Raw genomic sequence first — 16,584 nt, 5'->3', positions numbered from 1 at the left:
AGCCAACCTCTTGTACGAGGAAGAGCCTATGATCCTTGATAGGGTGGAGATTAACAGTTTGGGCGGGGCGAGTAGAAGTAACTTCTTCAAATGGCAGCGGATTAATAATGTTCAAACGAAGCAACTCTTCCGTATGTTCCGGTTGCAACCCGGAAACGTCACCATCCTTCAGGGCTTCATCCGCTGTGACTTCTTCCCTTGAGGCCAATTCAATGCATCGCTCCCCACGAGAGAGTTGGTTTCTTCCCCTCAGTCTTCTGCTCCCCCCTCTCGTGGCAGGCCTTGGTTGGTTCCGTCCATAACACCACCACCCCCCACTTTTCCCTCTGAGGGCGTCTCGGAGCAAGAGGGTCTTTCCTGTCGTCGGAGTGGGCGGGAGTCCGCCATGGCCACCACTTCCCCGGAGGCGCCCGGGACGGGGTTGCAGGGCTTGTTGCTTCAGTTGCACGGCGCCCTGCAAAGCGGCGACCCTGGCAGCGCAGCCCTCCAGAGCCACAGTGTGGTCCGTTCTTGGGCGGAGAGGTGCCTGACGAGTAGCGGAGACGGCGTCCTGGGTGCGTTGCAGGTTTTGTCCGGGAGCTGCTGGAGGAGGGGTCGGCCGTGCTTGTTTTTTGCTGTAGGAACGCGACCAAAAAAAAGTCCCTTACGGCTGGAACGCGGGGGGGGGGGAACTTACTTTGTCTACAAGATGATGGGTGCTTTTTCAGCTGCGGAATTCCCTGCCACCTGAAATTTGTCCCATCCGTCGTACGTTTCATCTGGCTAGCTTTATAGCACGCCTCCATAGGCTTTGAGCGGTGTTGCCCAATTTGATGCGTTTTTAAGAAAAAAATTCTCTCAAGGAAAGGGTTTCCTTGCAAATAAATTGTGCATGGGCTTATAGAAGGGCAGTTCTTTCCTATGGGTGTTCTTAATGATAGGCAGTGACATCTTTAGAAATACATACAAACAAAAATACCTTGGGAGGCAAAGTTAGTAGAATTCGATGGCATCCTTCAGTCTCGAAAGACTATGGTATCGTGCTCTGTATGGAGGACTTGGCCAGGGACAGTTTCATTTTCCAGCAGCAGAAAGGAGAAAGTTGTGTGGTCAACGGATACAACCCAAAGACAAGGGTGGATGATACTGTATTTTTATTAGACTATAAAATATCCTGAACAGAAATTAGCTTTAGATTCCAGCAGGACCATTTATTGTGCTAGGTTTTACAGTGCTATGTGTGGTGCTGTAGAAGCATAGACATTCAAAAAATGTATGTGCCATGCTCCTTTTTTAAAGCAAGTTAATTATTGCTTCTCTGTTGGAAAGGAAGCAGAGTAGTCTTAGAAATATTAAGAGCTGTGATGGCATAATAAATACAGTAAGATTGGGGACAATTTCATATCCCTCCAAGTGCTGCTTAGATGGGATTTTGTTATCTCTAAATCCTGTGACACAGTGCTGTGAGTGGGTATTCTGGAAATCAGCTCTGCACCAATTTAACACTTAATATAAATAGACTGTTGTTCAGTGTTGATAGTTTTAACATGAGATTTATTTGTGTAATACATGCAGCATATCCAGGGTACATTTATCAGCATAGAGGGCTTGGAAAAAGTCTGAATGTGTCAAATGTGTGTAGTCTAGGAGCATGGGACTCTTTTCACTCCTATGACCAAATTCCAGCATAGGGAAAATATTGAGTGCTGAATTTCAACCATAGGACCAAATGCAGGATGAGCAGGTATAGTAAAAGATAGTCAGTATTGAGTGGAGGAGGAATATGATTCTTATTACAGCCTCTTTTTGAAAGGAAAAGAGCAAGCCTCTGCATATCTATTGAGAAGTATTTTGGACTGAATCACTTAGCAACTTTCTCTTCAGGTCTGCCCATACTGCCCCTTCATGCATTCCCTATGAGCAGGGCTAATCATATGTATTCTTCAAACATTTGCTTGCGGATGATTTAATTTTGATTTCATGTGGCTTGTTTGAATCCTTACTTGTTCTTCCAACAGCCCTACAGACCTCGCTGGTGTTTTCTAAAGAAGATGGGTTACTCGCCTTCATCCATAAGTCACTGAACATTGAAGAGGTAAGTTGATAATCATAGGTTGATGCATGTTTGCAAATACCGGTAATTTGTAGCCTCCTTGCCTGCTTGACTGAAGTTGGTTTCCAGAAAAAACTTGTTCTATTTTTAGGTTAGAAGAGAGTTGAACTTCTTTCAGGTTGTTTGTAATAAAGAATTAACAATGTTAGGCAGATCAGAAGTTTTCTGAACAAGTTGTATTTTTGTATTGACTTCGCAGTAGTGCTTTAGAGCCATAGTTCTTATTTTCTGTCCATGTAATAACGATGATAATAACAGTAATCCTGTGCCATCAAATCAATTCTGACTTATGGCAGGAGGTTTCCTAAGTAGAGAATACACAGAAGTGGTTTACTGTTCCCTTCTTCTGGGAGCATCCTAGGACTGTGCAGCTTGTCCAAGGCCACAGAGGCTGGCTCTACTCTCAGGAGGCACAGTGGAGAATGGAACTTCCAACCTCTAGCTTTACAGCTAGATACCTAAACCACCGTCTGTCCATATAGCTTGGTGAAAGTGTTCTCTTATTTTCAGTTCCGAGACTGCAGAGAAGAGGCATTAAAATTTCTTTGTGCCTTTTTGGAAAAGATTGGACAAAAAGTTCACCCTTATGCACAAGATATAAAGGTGAGTCAAACTTAATTATCCTGCAATAAACACAAAATTTTAGTTTAATAAAGCTATGAATATAATCCTGTGACTTACAAAATATAGGAAGCATTTATAAAATAGCTAACAATCCTTCCTTGTTTAAATGTTTGTGAAGGAGCCTTTATGTGCACTTAATCTGCAACACTATCATGTGTGCAGTACAACTGTTGTATTCCTGTCTTTTTCAAGGAGAAACTTAAATTCCATCTGAAAGGGTTCAACATTTTCAAGGCTGAAAATATATAGAATTGTACTTGTGGATGATATTCCTGCATTTAGCAGGGTGTTGGACTCAATGGCCTTATAGGCCCCTTCCAACTTCATGATTCTTTGATATTGTTGGGTCTCTCTAAATTGTACACCCTTTAGCTTCGATATTCAGATTACACTGAGCTAATATAATAGCTTGACACATCTGGTCCTGAAGTGAGAGGAGCTCAGCATCATCTTAGCCTAGACTAAGACTTGCATTCTAAGTCTTTCTCAGTCCTGCTAATATGGGACATTGGTAGTGCAACAATATTACATATAGCCCTTTCATAAGAGTAATGGAGAGTAAAGCAGATCAGGAGAGTAATTTTTATAGAGAGAAATCTATTGACAGGACTTTGCTTGGACAATTTAGATATTTTAAATTCTGCAGAATTGTGAAGAAGTAACAAAGTTATCATCACTGTTTTTCTTTAAATTCAGCGGGTGTGTTTTAGTGTTTATGTGAAAGACAAAGCAGCAAAATGCAGGATCCCAGCCCTAGAACTACTGATCAAGGTAAAATCTATATTTTAGTTCTTAATAATTCTGTATTTTTTCTGAATTCTAAGAAAATTTAATTACACAAACTTTAATGCCATGATATACAAGAGTTAGTGCAATGAAAATGTTCTAATGCTATTTTAATTTAAATGCAAAAATGCCTTGAAATATGTGACATTTATAGTTTTTGTTATCTGGAATGTTCACTTAGCTTCTTCAGAATTTACGATATTCGTATGTGATGGAAGATATGAAAGTTGGAGAAATCTTTAATAAATTCTATGGTGAACTTGCAGTGAAAAGTAAAGTGTCTGATACAGGTAATGTATAATTTCTATGTTTGTATTTTTTCTTTATTGTGGCACATTGGTTCCCAAACTGGATTGTGTAAAGAAGTTCCCAGGGGGGAACGGATAGAAGGTTGAGATTTTCATAAATAATTTTTTCTATCACGTTAAACAAAGTTCTGTGGTATCATCAGTAGAATTTAATGTTTCTCAAGAAAAACTTGGTGTTTATTTTGGATTTAAAATAGTTTACCAAGTTCTTGTGTTAATGGACAGTGGTGCAGGAGAGGCATGAGCAATGGTTTTCAATCTTTAGACTTTATGTGTGTGTGTCTTGAGAGGTGGATTGGGCATCTTCCCACTTAGTCTTTGCTTAACTTGCTGCATTAACAGGAACCCTGAGAACTTGTTGCTGAACTTGAGACAAGCGAGCTAGCTTTTAATAGGATGCTTATTGCCTGTGCCAACACTCTCCTTATGGACCCAGGCCATTTGTGATTACAGTAGTACAGTGGGGTCTTGACTTGAGAACTTAATCCGTATTGGAAGGCAGTTCTCAAGTCAAAAAGTTCTCAGGTCAAATCTGCATTTCCCATAGGAATGCATTGAAAACCGTTTGATCCGTATCTGCTCTTTTCCGTCCATAGAAACTAATGGGAAACTGCTATTCCGCCTTCGACCACTAGAGGGGGATATTTTGTTTCTTTTTTCTTGGGTCAAGAAAGGTTCAGGGAAGGCAGGGAAAGAAAATACAGTCCAGGCAGTACAGTACCAGGCAGTCCGAAGACTGTCTCCCAATCCACTCTCTAAACGCTGGGAGGAGTGAGGAAGCAAACAGGCACCCTTTTCACTGGCCAACAGTTAACTGAAAGTTCGCATTTTGCACTTTCCCTGCCTCCCATGTGGGTTTTTTTCAGTTCGTAACTCTAAGTACTTAAGTCAAGTCAATATTTTCCTATGAGAGTGGTTCTTAAGTCAAAATGTTCTTAACTCGGGCCGTTCTTAAGTCAAGACCCCACTGTAAGTGAGCCTGCTCAGACACTCATGGAAGCTTCAGATTTGGGGACAGCTTCACTGTCGGCTTTAGTTTTGTTGCTTGAGTAAGAGTGGCAGTGTAAATGGTTCCGGCCAAATAGATATGATCTAATAAGAATTTAGAGGTCTTTTAGTGTTGCCTGAGTAATTGTTTAAATCCTTAGTTGATTGGTAGTAGAACTGGTGCATCAAATTTTTGTATGTTTTGTGCTGTTTTTAATCTCTAAGTTTTTTATGGTGTTGCAAGCTACCTTTAGTCCTAAATCTGGGAGAAAAGCAAGATATAATCTAAATTAGCAAATTAAGAAAAAGGTAAAGATGAGATTGTGATGCTAAACGTTTTTTGTTGTTTATTGAAGTGTTGGAAAGGATTTATGAGCTCCTGGGAGTTTTGGGAGAAGTCCAGCCTAGTGATATGCTTGGCAACTCTGAAAAACTATTCCGAGCTTATCTGGGAGAACTCAAAACACAGGTAAAGAAAATACCTTTTGTGAAACCAGCCTTTTATTCCTAAATGTCTTTATCTGAAGTGGAAACCAAAGATTTCCAGGAACTTTATTTCATAAAACAAGATTGGCTGAAATCCTGTTGCTTAATTATACAGGTAAAGGCAAGTAGAATAACATTCAGCCACTTATAGCTGGAAGTTAGAGATGGACACAACTTAAGTCATGCCCCTTTGTATGAAGCTCCTTGTGCAGCACCACAGTTCCCTCCCCGACCCTCCACACGGCTGCCTCACTCACAAAACCTGTGTACTATCTGGGTTGTCCGCCATCATTGGCTGCTCAGTCTGGGCAGGAGCCTGGACTTCCCTTTCTTGCCTTCTCCAGCAGCTGGCTGCTCACAGACTGTGCAGAGAGAATCTCCATCTTGCCTGCTCATTTCAGTGGTGCCCATCTCTGCTGACAATTACTGTAATGAGTCCCCACTGGGATTCTTGAGCACACAGCAAGTCAGTGTGTGCCTCAAGAATCTCAGTGGCAACTCATTAATTGCTAAAGTAGAATTGACTGAAAGTTATACTGTCTGCCTTTCTCATATGTAATTGAGCCACAGGATTTCAGTCTGTTATATTGTATCTGAAAGACCTACTATCCTAATCAAAACCTACTGTTCATTAATGCCAGCGTAAGTGCAGTCATGTAAATTGCAACAACAGTTTGGTGCTAGTTAACAAGTCAAATTTTGTATTTCTCATTGTGTACTGTGATGAGGAATGCAAAGAGCAACAAATAACAATTTGCTGCTGTAGCATGTGAGCATCAACATACAGTGGTGCCTCGCTTAACGGGCGCCCCGTTTAACAAATCCGCATACTGATGCGGATTTTGCGATCGCAAAAGCGATCGCATTACGATGTTACCTATGGGGAAAATCGCTTCTACCTATGGGGAAAAATCCTTCTCAAGCTCCCGCCGGTCAGCTGGGGGAAAATGCGGGTGGGAGCTTGAGCGGGGAGGCCTCTTCCTCTGAGGAGGCAGCGGCGGCCGCTCATCCGAAGGCCGGGCTTGCTCCTCCCAGGCCGTGGAGGGGGAAGGGGGAAGAGAAAGAGCCCCGGCGCGGCCGGGCGCTTGGCTCCTCCTCCCCCTTCACTTCCTCCTCTTCCTCTTCAAGCCGGGAGCCGGCCGGCTTGTTGCTTCCTGGGCTGTGGAGGGAGAAGGGGGAAGAAAAAGACCCGGCACGGCCGGGTGCTTGGCTCCTCCTCCCCCTTCACCTCCTCCTCTTCAACCCGGCAGCCGGCTGGCTTGTTGCTTCCTGGGCCGTGGAGGGAGAAGGGGGAAGAAAAAGACCCGGCACGGCCGGGTGCTTGGCTCCTCCTCCCCCTTCACCTCCTCCTCTTCAAGCCGGCAGCCAGCCGGCTTGTTGCTTCCCAGGCTGTGGAGGGAGAAGGGGGAAGAAAAAGACCTGGCACGGCCGGGCGCTTGGCTCCTCCTCCCCCTTCACCTCCTCCTCTTCAAGCCGGCAGCCAGCCGGCTTGTTGCTTCCTGGGCCGTGGAGGGAGAAGGGGGAAGAAACAGACCCGGCACGGCCAGGTGCTTGGCTCCTCCTCCCCCTTCACCTCCTCCTCTTCCTCTTCAAGCCGGCAACCGGCCAGCTTGTTCCTCCCAGGGCGGCGGTGGCGGCAGGGGAAGGGAAAGGGCCTGGCGCTTGGCTCCCCCTCTCCTGCTTCTGGCTACTTTTGAAACGCCCGCCGGCCAGCTGGGGGGAAATGCCAGCTGATCGGCGGTTCCAAAATGGCGGCCCACTATTTTCTGGACGGATTCCTCGCTTACCGAGGCGGCTAAAATGGCCGCCCCTATGGAGGATCCTCACTGAACAGTGAGTTTTTGCCCCATAGGAACGAATTAAACAGGGTTTGATTCGTTCCTATGGGGTTTTTCTTTCCGTTTAACGATGTTTTCCTACAGCGACGTTAATCCTGGAACGGATTAACGTCGCTATGCGGGGCACCACTGTAATTTTGTTGGCTATGGCTTCATAGATGAGTCCACTCCATCAGATCATCATAGAAAATTCATTGTAGCTAAATACCACTGAATAGAACTTAGTGATGGCATTCACAGCTCTGATTTATCTCCTTTGAAATATAATTAGAGGAAACCTTTTGTTGACTTGCCTGTACTTTTCAAAAGAAAGCCAGTAAGCATATGATATGATTCTGTTGTATTTTGTTACTTGATGTACTGGAAAAATATTCTGTATTAATATTATAAATTGAGACTAGAACTACTGCAGTTGGATTTATTGTAGAATTTGCATCTCATCATACTGCTATATCTCAGGATGCCTGTTTGTTTCAGTATTTTTTTTACAGCAGAGTGTTTTCTTGTTATCAGATGACCTCTGCAACAAGAGAGCCTAAGTTCCCAGTAGTAGCCGGGTGTCTGAAAGGACTGACTGCCCTAATGTATAATTTTACTAAATCCATGGAGGAAGGTACAGTATTTGTCTTATATTTTATTTATTTATTTATTTATTTATTTATTTATTTATTTATTTATTTATTTATTTATTTATTTATTTATTTATTAGATTTTTATCCCACCCTTCTAGACAATGTCTACTCAGGGCAGCTTGCAATAAAATTATTCATAAAACAGTTAAAACAACAATTAAATGGACAATAAAATATTAAAATATTATAAAAGTATTTCATTGTCCCTGAAAGCAACATGGTTATTTTCAAGTGCCATTTCCACTTTTTAAAAAAATTCCTAGACTTAAGACCAGAAGCTTTATTGAATATATTCAGCTTTGACTTTCTATATACTCTTGTGCTATCATTTGCCTAAATAACAGCTCTACAGCCAATATGGATTGTTTTCTCATTCTTCTCTGTTCTCATTGTTCCCCATAATGTGTGTTATTCTGAACCTAGCACCGTATCAGTCTTGTACCATTATAGAAATAATAATAATAATAATAATAATAATAATAATAATAATAATAATAATAATAATAATAATAATAATAATAATAATAATAATAATAATAATAATAATAATAATAGTAATAGTAATAGTAATAGTAATAGTAATAATAATAATAATAATAATAAATTTAAATAAATTTTAAAAAGAATAAAAAACAAATCTTCAGAAGCTTACCCATTTAATCTGTGAAATTACTCCTATTTGCATTGTGGCTGGGAATGGTCCTACTAGATAATAACATAGCTTATATCCTTTCTTGTGGTCACTACCATGGCTGCCCAAAAACAATCATGGCAGTTCCTCTATGTTTGGGCAAGAAGTGCTTAACTGATGAAGAAAAGGAGTCATCGATTTTCCCTTGCTTGATGTCTCTTTGTGAATGGTGTTTAGCAAAACAGGGTATGTTGTAAACCAGGGGTCCTCAATCCCCAGTCTGTGGCCCGGTGCCAGTCTGTGGGCTTCCTTGAAGTGGGCCACAGACACGAATCTTCACCGCCTGCATGCGTGGTGGGGGTGTCGTGCTTGCAGAGGAGCACGTTGTGCTCATGGGTGGGTGAGCACCCCCTGTGCATAGAACCGCATCCCCCAACCAGTCTGCGGCCCCAAAAGGTTTTTTTTCCTTTTTATTATTTAAGTATTTATTTAAGGACAGAGTAGGGAATACAAAAAGTAGGGGGGAATAGGGAAGAGGGGGAAAAAGGTTAGGGGGATAGGAGAACACAGAGTATACCATCATCCAATCAATTCATATTATAATAATAGATCAACTTTTTGCTTTTTCACAGTTTGATTACCCTCCTGCTTTCATCTTATCATATAATTTTAGTTTAATTCTATGTTACTCCAACACTATCTGGTAACTGCAGCCATTTATACAATACATCCCATCGTTCAGTTTCCTTTTGAATTGAACGGTCTTTCAGCCCATCTGACAGAATATCCATTTTTGTCACTTCCCATATTTTCACAATAAGATTCTCTTGTTTCAGTGTTTCTTTCTTGAGATTTTTAATATAATGCTTTTAAAATTTGGAAGCTGCATAGGTCACTGGATAACTCTATCCCATCTATGCTACCTGGTGTCATGCCCAATAAAGATGGTTTTAAAGTTTGTGCAGCTTCATTTAAGTTTTGTTTGGCATCTAATGTCCCCTCTTTCGTCACTTCATCAGATCTTCTATTTTGCTAAGACCTTCATGTACTTGTTGAAACCCTGTTATTATTATCTTTTGCATAGTAATCTGCCATTCCTTTTCTATTTCTTGTACCACTGTTCCAAACTTTGGGACTGAACAGACCAAGTCTCCATTTGTTGTCTTAAATTTTTGGAGGCCATCTCAGGCTTACCAATGAATGAGGTTTGTATAAATAATACTATGCCCTTAACCACAATGATCGCCCCTTATATATCCTTCAACAATTTCCACAATTTTATCGACAATCCAAACCCCTAGTCATAAACCTCCCCTTAGATCTCCCTCCAATTTTTATCCAAACATTATAATATAAAAACCAACTTTTAACCCAGCACATTCAAAATCAAATAGAACCGTGGCACAATTATTTCTTCTCCAGAGTTTAGCAAGCTTCTGTTATCAGTCTCACACGCAGTCCAGCGAACAAAACAACAATCACAGAGTCCCAAACTGTCCAATAGTTGTCCTTGAAGCCCGTCTTATGATCTTTCCATTAACCCCTTGATGCTCCTCAGTCCAGTCGACCACGTCAACTCCTTCTTTCTTCTCCAGAAAACAACCAGATTCTGTTACAGTGGGGTCTTGACTTGAGAACTTAATCCGTATTGGAAGGCGGTTCTCAAGTGAAAAAGTCTGTAGGTCAAGTCTCCATTGACCTACAGTGCATTGAAAACCGATTAATCCCGTAACAGGCCGTTTTTGTTCCGTTTTGTTTTTTTCTGGTCTGTAAGTCAATTCTCAGTCTGCAAGTCAAACCTAAATTTTGCGGCCAGAGAAGTCTGTAACTCAAAAAGTCTGTAAGTCAAGCCGTCTGTAAGTCAAGGGTCCACTGTATTAATTCACAGAGTCCAGGAAAAGGCAAAGAGAAATATGTCCCAGTCAAACTGCATTCACGAAACTCAAGTCTCTTAAATCCTGTCCGATGGCATTAGAACCGTCTGGGATTCTTTTCCAGAAACATAAGATTAATTTTTCCGTCTCACTCTCTCGGCTTTGAAATCAGCCTGCTATATTAAGAGTTAACTTGGGGAGGAAAGTTAGTTTTGCTTTTGAGGCAGACTGATAAGATAGGCTCGCCGCTGCTTTTCTTCTTTCATCCAAATATTTTCGTTCTTATTTTCAGCTTAATGGGGCTCTTTCATAAATCAAAGGCTTCAGCTTACTTAGTTGTTATATATTTTAAGCTTATATTGGTTGTTCTCCTCTCCCCGATAAAGGGTTACTCACAGCTCCATGCCAAATATGGCGCCCACTCCGATCCGTGCTGGGTGATTTCTTCAGAGGGAAGAAGTCCGGGTTTGCATCCCTTTCTTCTCCTTCTGCTGCTCACCATCTGCTTCAGAGAGACTTCTCCTAGACTCTCCTTTGATCCCCATTTCATAAAGGGGATCCCGGACCGGACGGTTCCAATTTTTCCAGAGAGAGCTCTTCTCTGGAGCTACTGGCACTGCAACAAAGCCCTGCCTCTGTGGTCCCAAAAGGTTTGGGGACTGCTGTAGTAGACCATATTTTTTTTTGCCATTGGTGTTGTCAACATTCAAGCTGCCCTTTGCTGTGTAAATCTTGGCATTCTTCTTACTTGCTAACAACACAAGTACAGTATTGTGCATTATTTGGCCATTTCCTGCAATTTTGAATTGTTGATACAGAAACATAATATCCTACAATTGTAAACCAGAGGGTTTTTTGTTGTTGTTGTTGAAAGAATTGAATACTCTAGTCCTAATAAATTAATGAGCCTTAAGATTTATCGGGGTAGGTGGCAGCTGCATTTAGAAGGAACACTGAGTGGGATATAAACCTTGTTGAACATAGTGAAGTTTATACTAGGCAGACATGTATAGCATTGTGCCGTTAATAGCATATAGTTAGAAAGAATTTCATTTTTGTTTGATCTGATAAAATTGCACTAGGTTACTTAAGTTTGAGTCAATTTCAATAAAGACCTGACTGCATATCATCATATTAATGTAAGACTTAAATCTATATGATGACACAATGACCTTGTTTGGCTATCTTCTCTTCAGATCCACAAACCTCAAAAGAGATATTTGATTTTGCAGTGAAGTCAATAAGTCCACAGGTATGCTGGATGCCCCCTCCCTTTTGATACAGCAGTTCTCTGGTGTGTTAAGTAGATGTGATAGATACTTTTTTTAACATGTTGAATGTTTTGATATTGTAGGTGGACTTAAAGCGATATGCAGTGCCTCTTGGTAAGAACTTTCTGTTTTATATAAAACAGTTCTGTGCAGTGGTAAATCATTACCAAAGCATTTTTCTAGAAAAGCATACATATGTAATCTGTTTTTTTCTTAACAAATAAAATAGTGTTTACAGTAATAATGGAATAGAGGCCATAGCAATAGAATTAGGCCTTTCTGTTCCAGTTTGTATCAGAGTAAGCCATTCCAGAAATGTGTATTTACTAGTGTGTAAGAATGAATCAAGAACAGCAAAGATTTTATTATATTAAGGTTAGTTGTATCAAGCAAAATATAAATATTTTGACTGAAATATTGTGGAAGGGGGATGATGTTGCCAGCAGGGAGTGAATTTTCGCAATTAGAAACTTCCCATTTCTATCCATTGACTTTTTAAACTCCCATGTAATGCCATTGAGTGAAAGCCTGTGAGATGGGAGGAAGAAGTCTTTAACTTCCAAAAATTGATGCTACCAGATGATAATACTGGCAGGGGAAGGTTTTCTGTCATTAGAGACTGTAACGGAGTTCTTCTGGGCCCGGGGGAGCCATCGTCGTAAAGGCGGGAAAGAGACGAGGAGGCTCTTCATCAGTTTCAACATCAACAAGTTTATTAGTTACACAACTTAATTCCACAGGATCAAACGGGTCCTGTAAGTAACTGTCATTTAACAAATGATAACGTTGGGGTTTTGTACCCCACATTCCAGTAGCCTGACCTAAAAGGGTGCCGGCCCAAACTTCTCCCGATCCGTCATGGGGCGGAGGGGGGCACTCCTCACTGCACACACCGTGCCGCAACATGGATGCCTTGCCCAGTCTCCCTCAGGAGGTTTCTTCTGGAATTCAGGGCTGGGCCGAATCACTCTCCGTCCCCCACCCGGTAGGTTACGGGGATATACCGACACAGTCCATTCCAACGGTTCTATCCACTTCCCTCGCACCCCCGGCGCAATGGGGTCTGGAAGCAAACCTCCTCCGGTTGCTAGGTTGGGGAAACCTCCTGCGAGTTGTGGTGAGGCTCCGGTCCCAAGCATGGGCTCTGTCTGGACCCCCCGGTCTCTGGTCCTCTCTGGGTTGATATCTGTCCAAAGGTTGAAAACGCGCGCGCTATCTGTCCCTTTTATCTCTTCCCACAAGATAAGATCTAGCTCCTCCCCCTCTTCATCCACCAGGCACACCTCCTCTGGTTTTGTCACGATCAGCTCCGCCTGTTCTATCTCCACCAATATTCCCTCTCTACACCCACTCTCCTCTGTCGCTTCTCTGGTCGCTGAGGACGGCGCACTCTCAGCTCTTCCTTCACAGAGACTTCCTTCTTCCATCCCCCAGCTTCTCCACAATGAAAGAGTTTACATGGCAGTCACAAAAGTTATAGGGCAGAACGAGGAGATTTTTAATTACCAACGATCACCCCGGCTGGTGATGTCACCAGCCTTCAGTGGCATAGTTCTTCCAACAGGATTTCAGCCTTTAATTGATAATGAACATAATTAACCTCATAGAAAATACATAAGTGTAAGAATATGTAAAATTAGCTAAGTTGTCTGTTGGATTTAAATTAAAACTTTTACTTTGCAGCTGGTCTACATTTGTTTAGTAAACATGCTGTTCAATTCAGTACTTCCCTTCTGGAAAACTATGCTTTATTATTTGAAGTAATGTGTAAATGGTGTGGCCACCAGAATGTAGAAATGAAGAAAGCTGCCCATTCAGCTCTGGATGCATTTCTTAAACAGGTAACAAAATACTGTATCTAATTAGGGAGTATCAAATGTTTATTTCCCAAAAGTGAAACACTGTATAAACCTGAAAAAGCAAAGTGCTTTTTCAGTGTAGAACCTAGTTTTTATTTTCTTTAGTTTGCTGTCAAACTAGTAAACCATGTGAGAATCTATTATCCTGTCATGACTTTCACTTGCCATCTTCCAACCTAGATTAATGTTTATTCCTATTTACCCTAATTTCTTTTTGGTTGAACATAGTAGATTTTTTCCAGTGAGGGATTCAAAGCCAAAATATCCCATATACTGGGATATTCATAATTGAGCTGTACTTACAGATGTACTTTTGGTGGGCAAGGGATGATCTGAAGGAGCAGAAATCACCTTATCCAGAGTCCTACTGGACTCATTCTGATGTAAAGGAAAGAGAAGCAGTACTTGTAATTTTTATGTTTGTTGGATTCCCCTTCTGCGGACTGTCTTGGACTTCTCTGTGGTCCTTGAGATTTCTCTGAGATGATAAGGTTGTGGCATGATTTAATATTTCCATTAGTAGGTGGGCTTTTTAATGAGCTGTTGCATCATTATTATATGGTGATGACATGTTTTTGTTGGGTTACTTTAAAATCTGCCTTTTGTAGATGTAAAGTCTCCACTTGTTCTATTTGAAATCAGGGAATTCTCTCCTTCAGTGCAACATAGCTCATTCAGCAGCCCCATCACTGTCACCACCATAGGAATTTCAGGGGATTGGAGGAGTTGCTGTGGGATGGAAAGATTGGGAAAGTGACTTCTAGCAGCCCACTTGCATTTACCGAGTTTGGGATCTCTTCATTTGGAGATTTTGTTGAATAGAAGTTAGTTTCGGAGCATTGTGTTTTTGTTGCATTATCTACAAACTGTCCCATTTGTTATACTTGCAGATTTCTGAAATGATTGCAAAGGATGTAAAAATGCATGAGAGCAAGCTGCGTTACTTTATGGAACAGTTTTATGAAATCATTAGAAAGATGGATGCTAGCAATAAAGAATTATCCATTGCTATTCGAGGATATGGCCTTTTTGCAGCAGTATGTATTTAACATCATGGCATAATAATACACCAAAGACGTTGAATGTTAGAATTGTGGAACATTTTTATTTTACTCACTTTTTAATAATAGAACTGTCACTGCAAACAGTGAACATACATTTTTCTATGGGTTGTTGCAAGAATGGTTTTAACTGTGTGGGTGCCTTTTTATGAATGTATTTTTCATCTTTTATTTGTTTTATATGAGTTCTATTACCATTAGCCTCATAAGCACCATTTTTGGCAGAAACAGAGGGATATAAAGTTGATAAATAAATAAATCACCACCTTTGTTTACTGTGTACAGCTGCTACAGTATTACTGTTTAATAGATAAATGGTATTAGAAGTTTAATTTATCAAAATACAAGAGAGAAGCTCATGCCTGTCTGTAAAAGGATATATCTATATCTATAGGTAATCATGATTCAGAAATTCTTCTGTGTGTCTGCCTAAGGTTTTGCCATTTATGTATTAATCCAATGATTTATTTGAACCCAGATTCATATCTGCATTTTTTTTTCTTATTGAAAGCCATGTAAAGCAATCAGTTCAAAGGATGTCGACTTTATGTATGTTGAACTCCTTCAGCGCTGTAAGCAAATGTATCTCACTGAGGCAGAAACAGTTGATGACCACGTGTATCAGCTTCCAAGTTTCCTTCAGTCAATTGCAAGTGTTATCTTCTACTTGGACTCCGTAAGTGAACAGTTAAATCCTTGTTTCTAAGTCTATTTCTTTGTAATTTAGGAGGCCTGTGACTCTATTTGTAATGAGGATGCTGATGGAAGTATTTTTTTCTTGACACTGAAAAACTAAGCTGCTTAAGTTCTTCTGGGGATTTCTTTTAAATGAATACTCAGTTGCTATTCTCCATTACACAATTCTTGGTCTTCATCTTCTAGATTCCTGAAGTATACACTCCGGTTCTTGAACGTCTGGTTGTAGCACAAATAGACAGTTTTCCACAGTACAGTGTAAAAATGCAATCTACATGCTGCAAATCCATTGTAAAGGTCTTTCTAGCCCTGGCAGGAAAAGGTCCTGTATTGTGGAGTTTTATGAGCACTGTGGGTAAGTGTTATTTGGAAGTAAATATTCTTTCCTCATACTATTCATTTAAATTTGAGAAGTATGTAATATTTTGGGGGCACAGCAGTTGTAACAGTTGTAGGTGACATCTGCAGAATACTTGTAGAAATGTTAACACTTAACTTCAAAAATTCCTTTTTCTGTATAATACTAGGCTGTTTGTGCAGACTGCTCTATTCCATTCTTTCCCCTCTGCAAAATTGTTCTGGGCATGCTAAATGGTCATAATTCGAGGCCAGTGTCAGAGAGTTCCATACTGCAGTCCTATCATCTCATATGATTAGATGCTGAGTTAAGTTCATCCTATAATTCACTGTAGTCACAAGGTTTGGAAGAGGTGGGAAACACAGAAATTGAGAAGTTTTTCTCCTTCTCATTAATGGGTGGTTTACAAGTGTCTGTCTATATTTCTACGCTCACAACAAATAAGTAGATAGCGATAATTTCACTATTTTAGTTCTTCCTATTTTTATGTATTCTGATTTATTTGACCATAAATTGATATAAACCATGAATATGATATGAATATAAAATATGTGCATATGCAGATACAGCAAGCTGGAAAACAGCAGTTGCTGATTATCGACTTTCAAGAAAGGAAGGTAGAATATCTGTTAATAGGGTTTTTGGAGACTCTTTTTAGTCTGCTTGATGGGTTCATTTTTAAAGCTTGAAATGTATATATTTTTTTACTTCCAGTGCATCAAGGTTTAATCAGAGTATGTTCTAAGCCAATTGCCTTTTCAAAGGTACGTCTTTTTAAAATTTGGATTTTATTACTTTATATGACAGTCCAGGAGGGGTAATGGCTCGGAACTAGGGAAAACAATTTGCACGCTATAGGTCTAAAGTTCAGTCTGTGGTAGAGCAAAGGAAAAGCCATAGCAGTAACCTGCTGCCTGTCAATTTCAGCAATATTTATTCATTAAATTTTTTTTATAGCCTGCCCTATATTGCAAGATCTCAGGATGGGTTACAGAATTTATCCTTAGTAAAATAGACCAGGGTCTGCTTAACAGGGGGAAGATTTCTGTTTTTCTACGTAAAATCGAATCCATGTGACAGA

The 16,584-nt window shown here is 40.5% G+C and overlaps 1 protein-coding gene across 1 annotated transcript in view; it reads left to right on the top strand.

Annotated features, from left to right (window-relative positions):
- The first annotated feature begins 228 nt into the window (after window positions 1-228).
- The window catches only part of PRKDC (protein kinase, DNA-activated, catalytic subunit), a 113,167-nt gene continuing 96,811 nt past the window's right edge, over window positions 229-16,584 (top strand). The window contains exons 1-14 of the mRNA XM_072998915.2: window positions 229-554; window positions 1,998-2,074; window positions 2,603-2,695; window positions 3,413-3,487; window positions 3,684-3,792; window positions 5,154-5,266; window positions 7,635-7,734; window positions 11,455-11,510; window positions 11,613-11,643; window positions 13,213-13,370; window positions 14,279-14,425; window positions 14,961-15,125; window positions 15,332-15,500; window positions 16,218-16,267. Coding sequence (XP_072855016.2) covers window positions 386-554; window positions 1,998-2,074; window positions 2,603-2,695; window positions 3,413-3,487; window positions 3,684-3,792; window positions 5,154-5,266; window positions 7,635-7,734; window positions 11,455-11,510; window positions 11,613-11,643; window positions 13,213-13,370; window positions 14,279-14,425; window positions 14,961-15,125; window positions 15,332-15,500; window positions 16,218-16,267 — 1,512 coding nt within the window. The 5' untranslated portion in view covers window positions 229-385. The remainder of the gene's footprint in view (window positions 555-1,997; window positions 2,075-2,602; window positions 2,696-3,412; window positions 3,488-3,683; window positions 3,793-5,153; window positions 5,267-7,634; window positions 7,735-11,454; window positions 11,511-11,612; window positions 11,644-13,212; window positions 13,371-14,278; window positions 14,426-14,960; window positions 15,126-15,331; window positions 15,501-16,217; window positions 16,268-16,584) is intronic.

Source organism: Pogona vitticeps, chromosome 4 (assembly GCF_051106095.1).
Source record: "Pogona vitticeps strain Pit_001003342236 chromosome 4, PviZW2.1, whole genome shotgun sequence".
NCBI classification, from domain to species: domain Eukaryota; kingdom Metazoa; phylum Chordata; class Lepidosauria; order Squamata; family Agamidae; genus Pogona; species Pogona vitticeps.
Note: the sequence above shows the minus strand (reverse complement) of the source record. Positions and strands in the feature narration are given on the sequence as shown.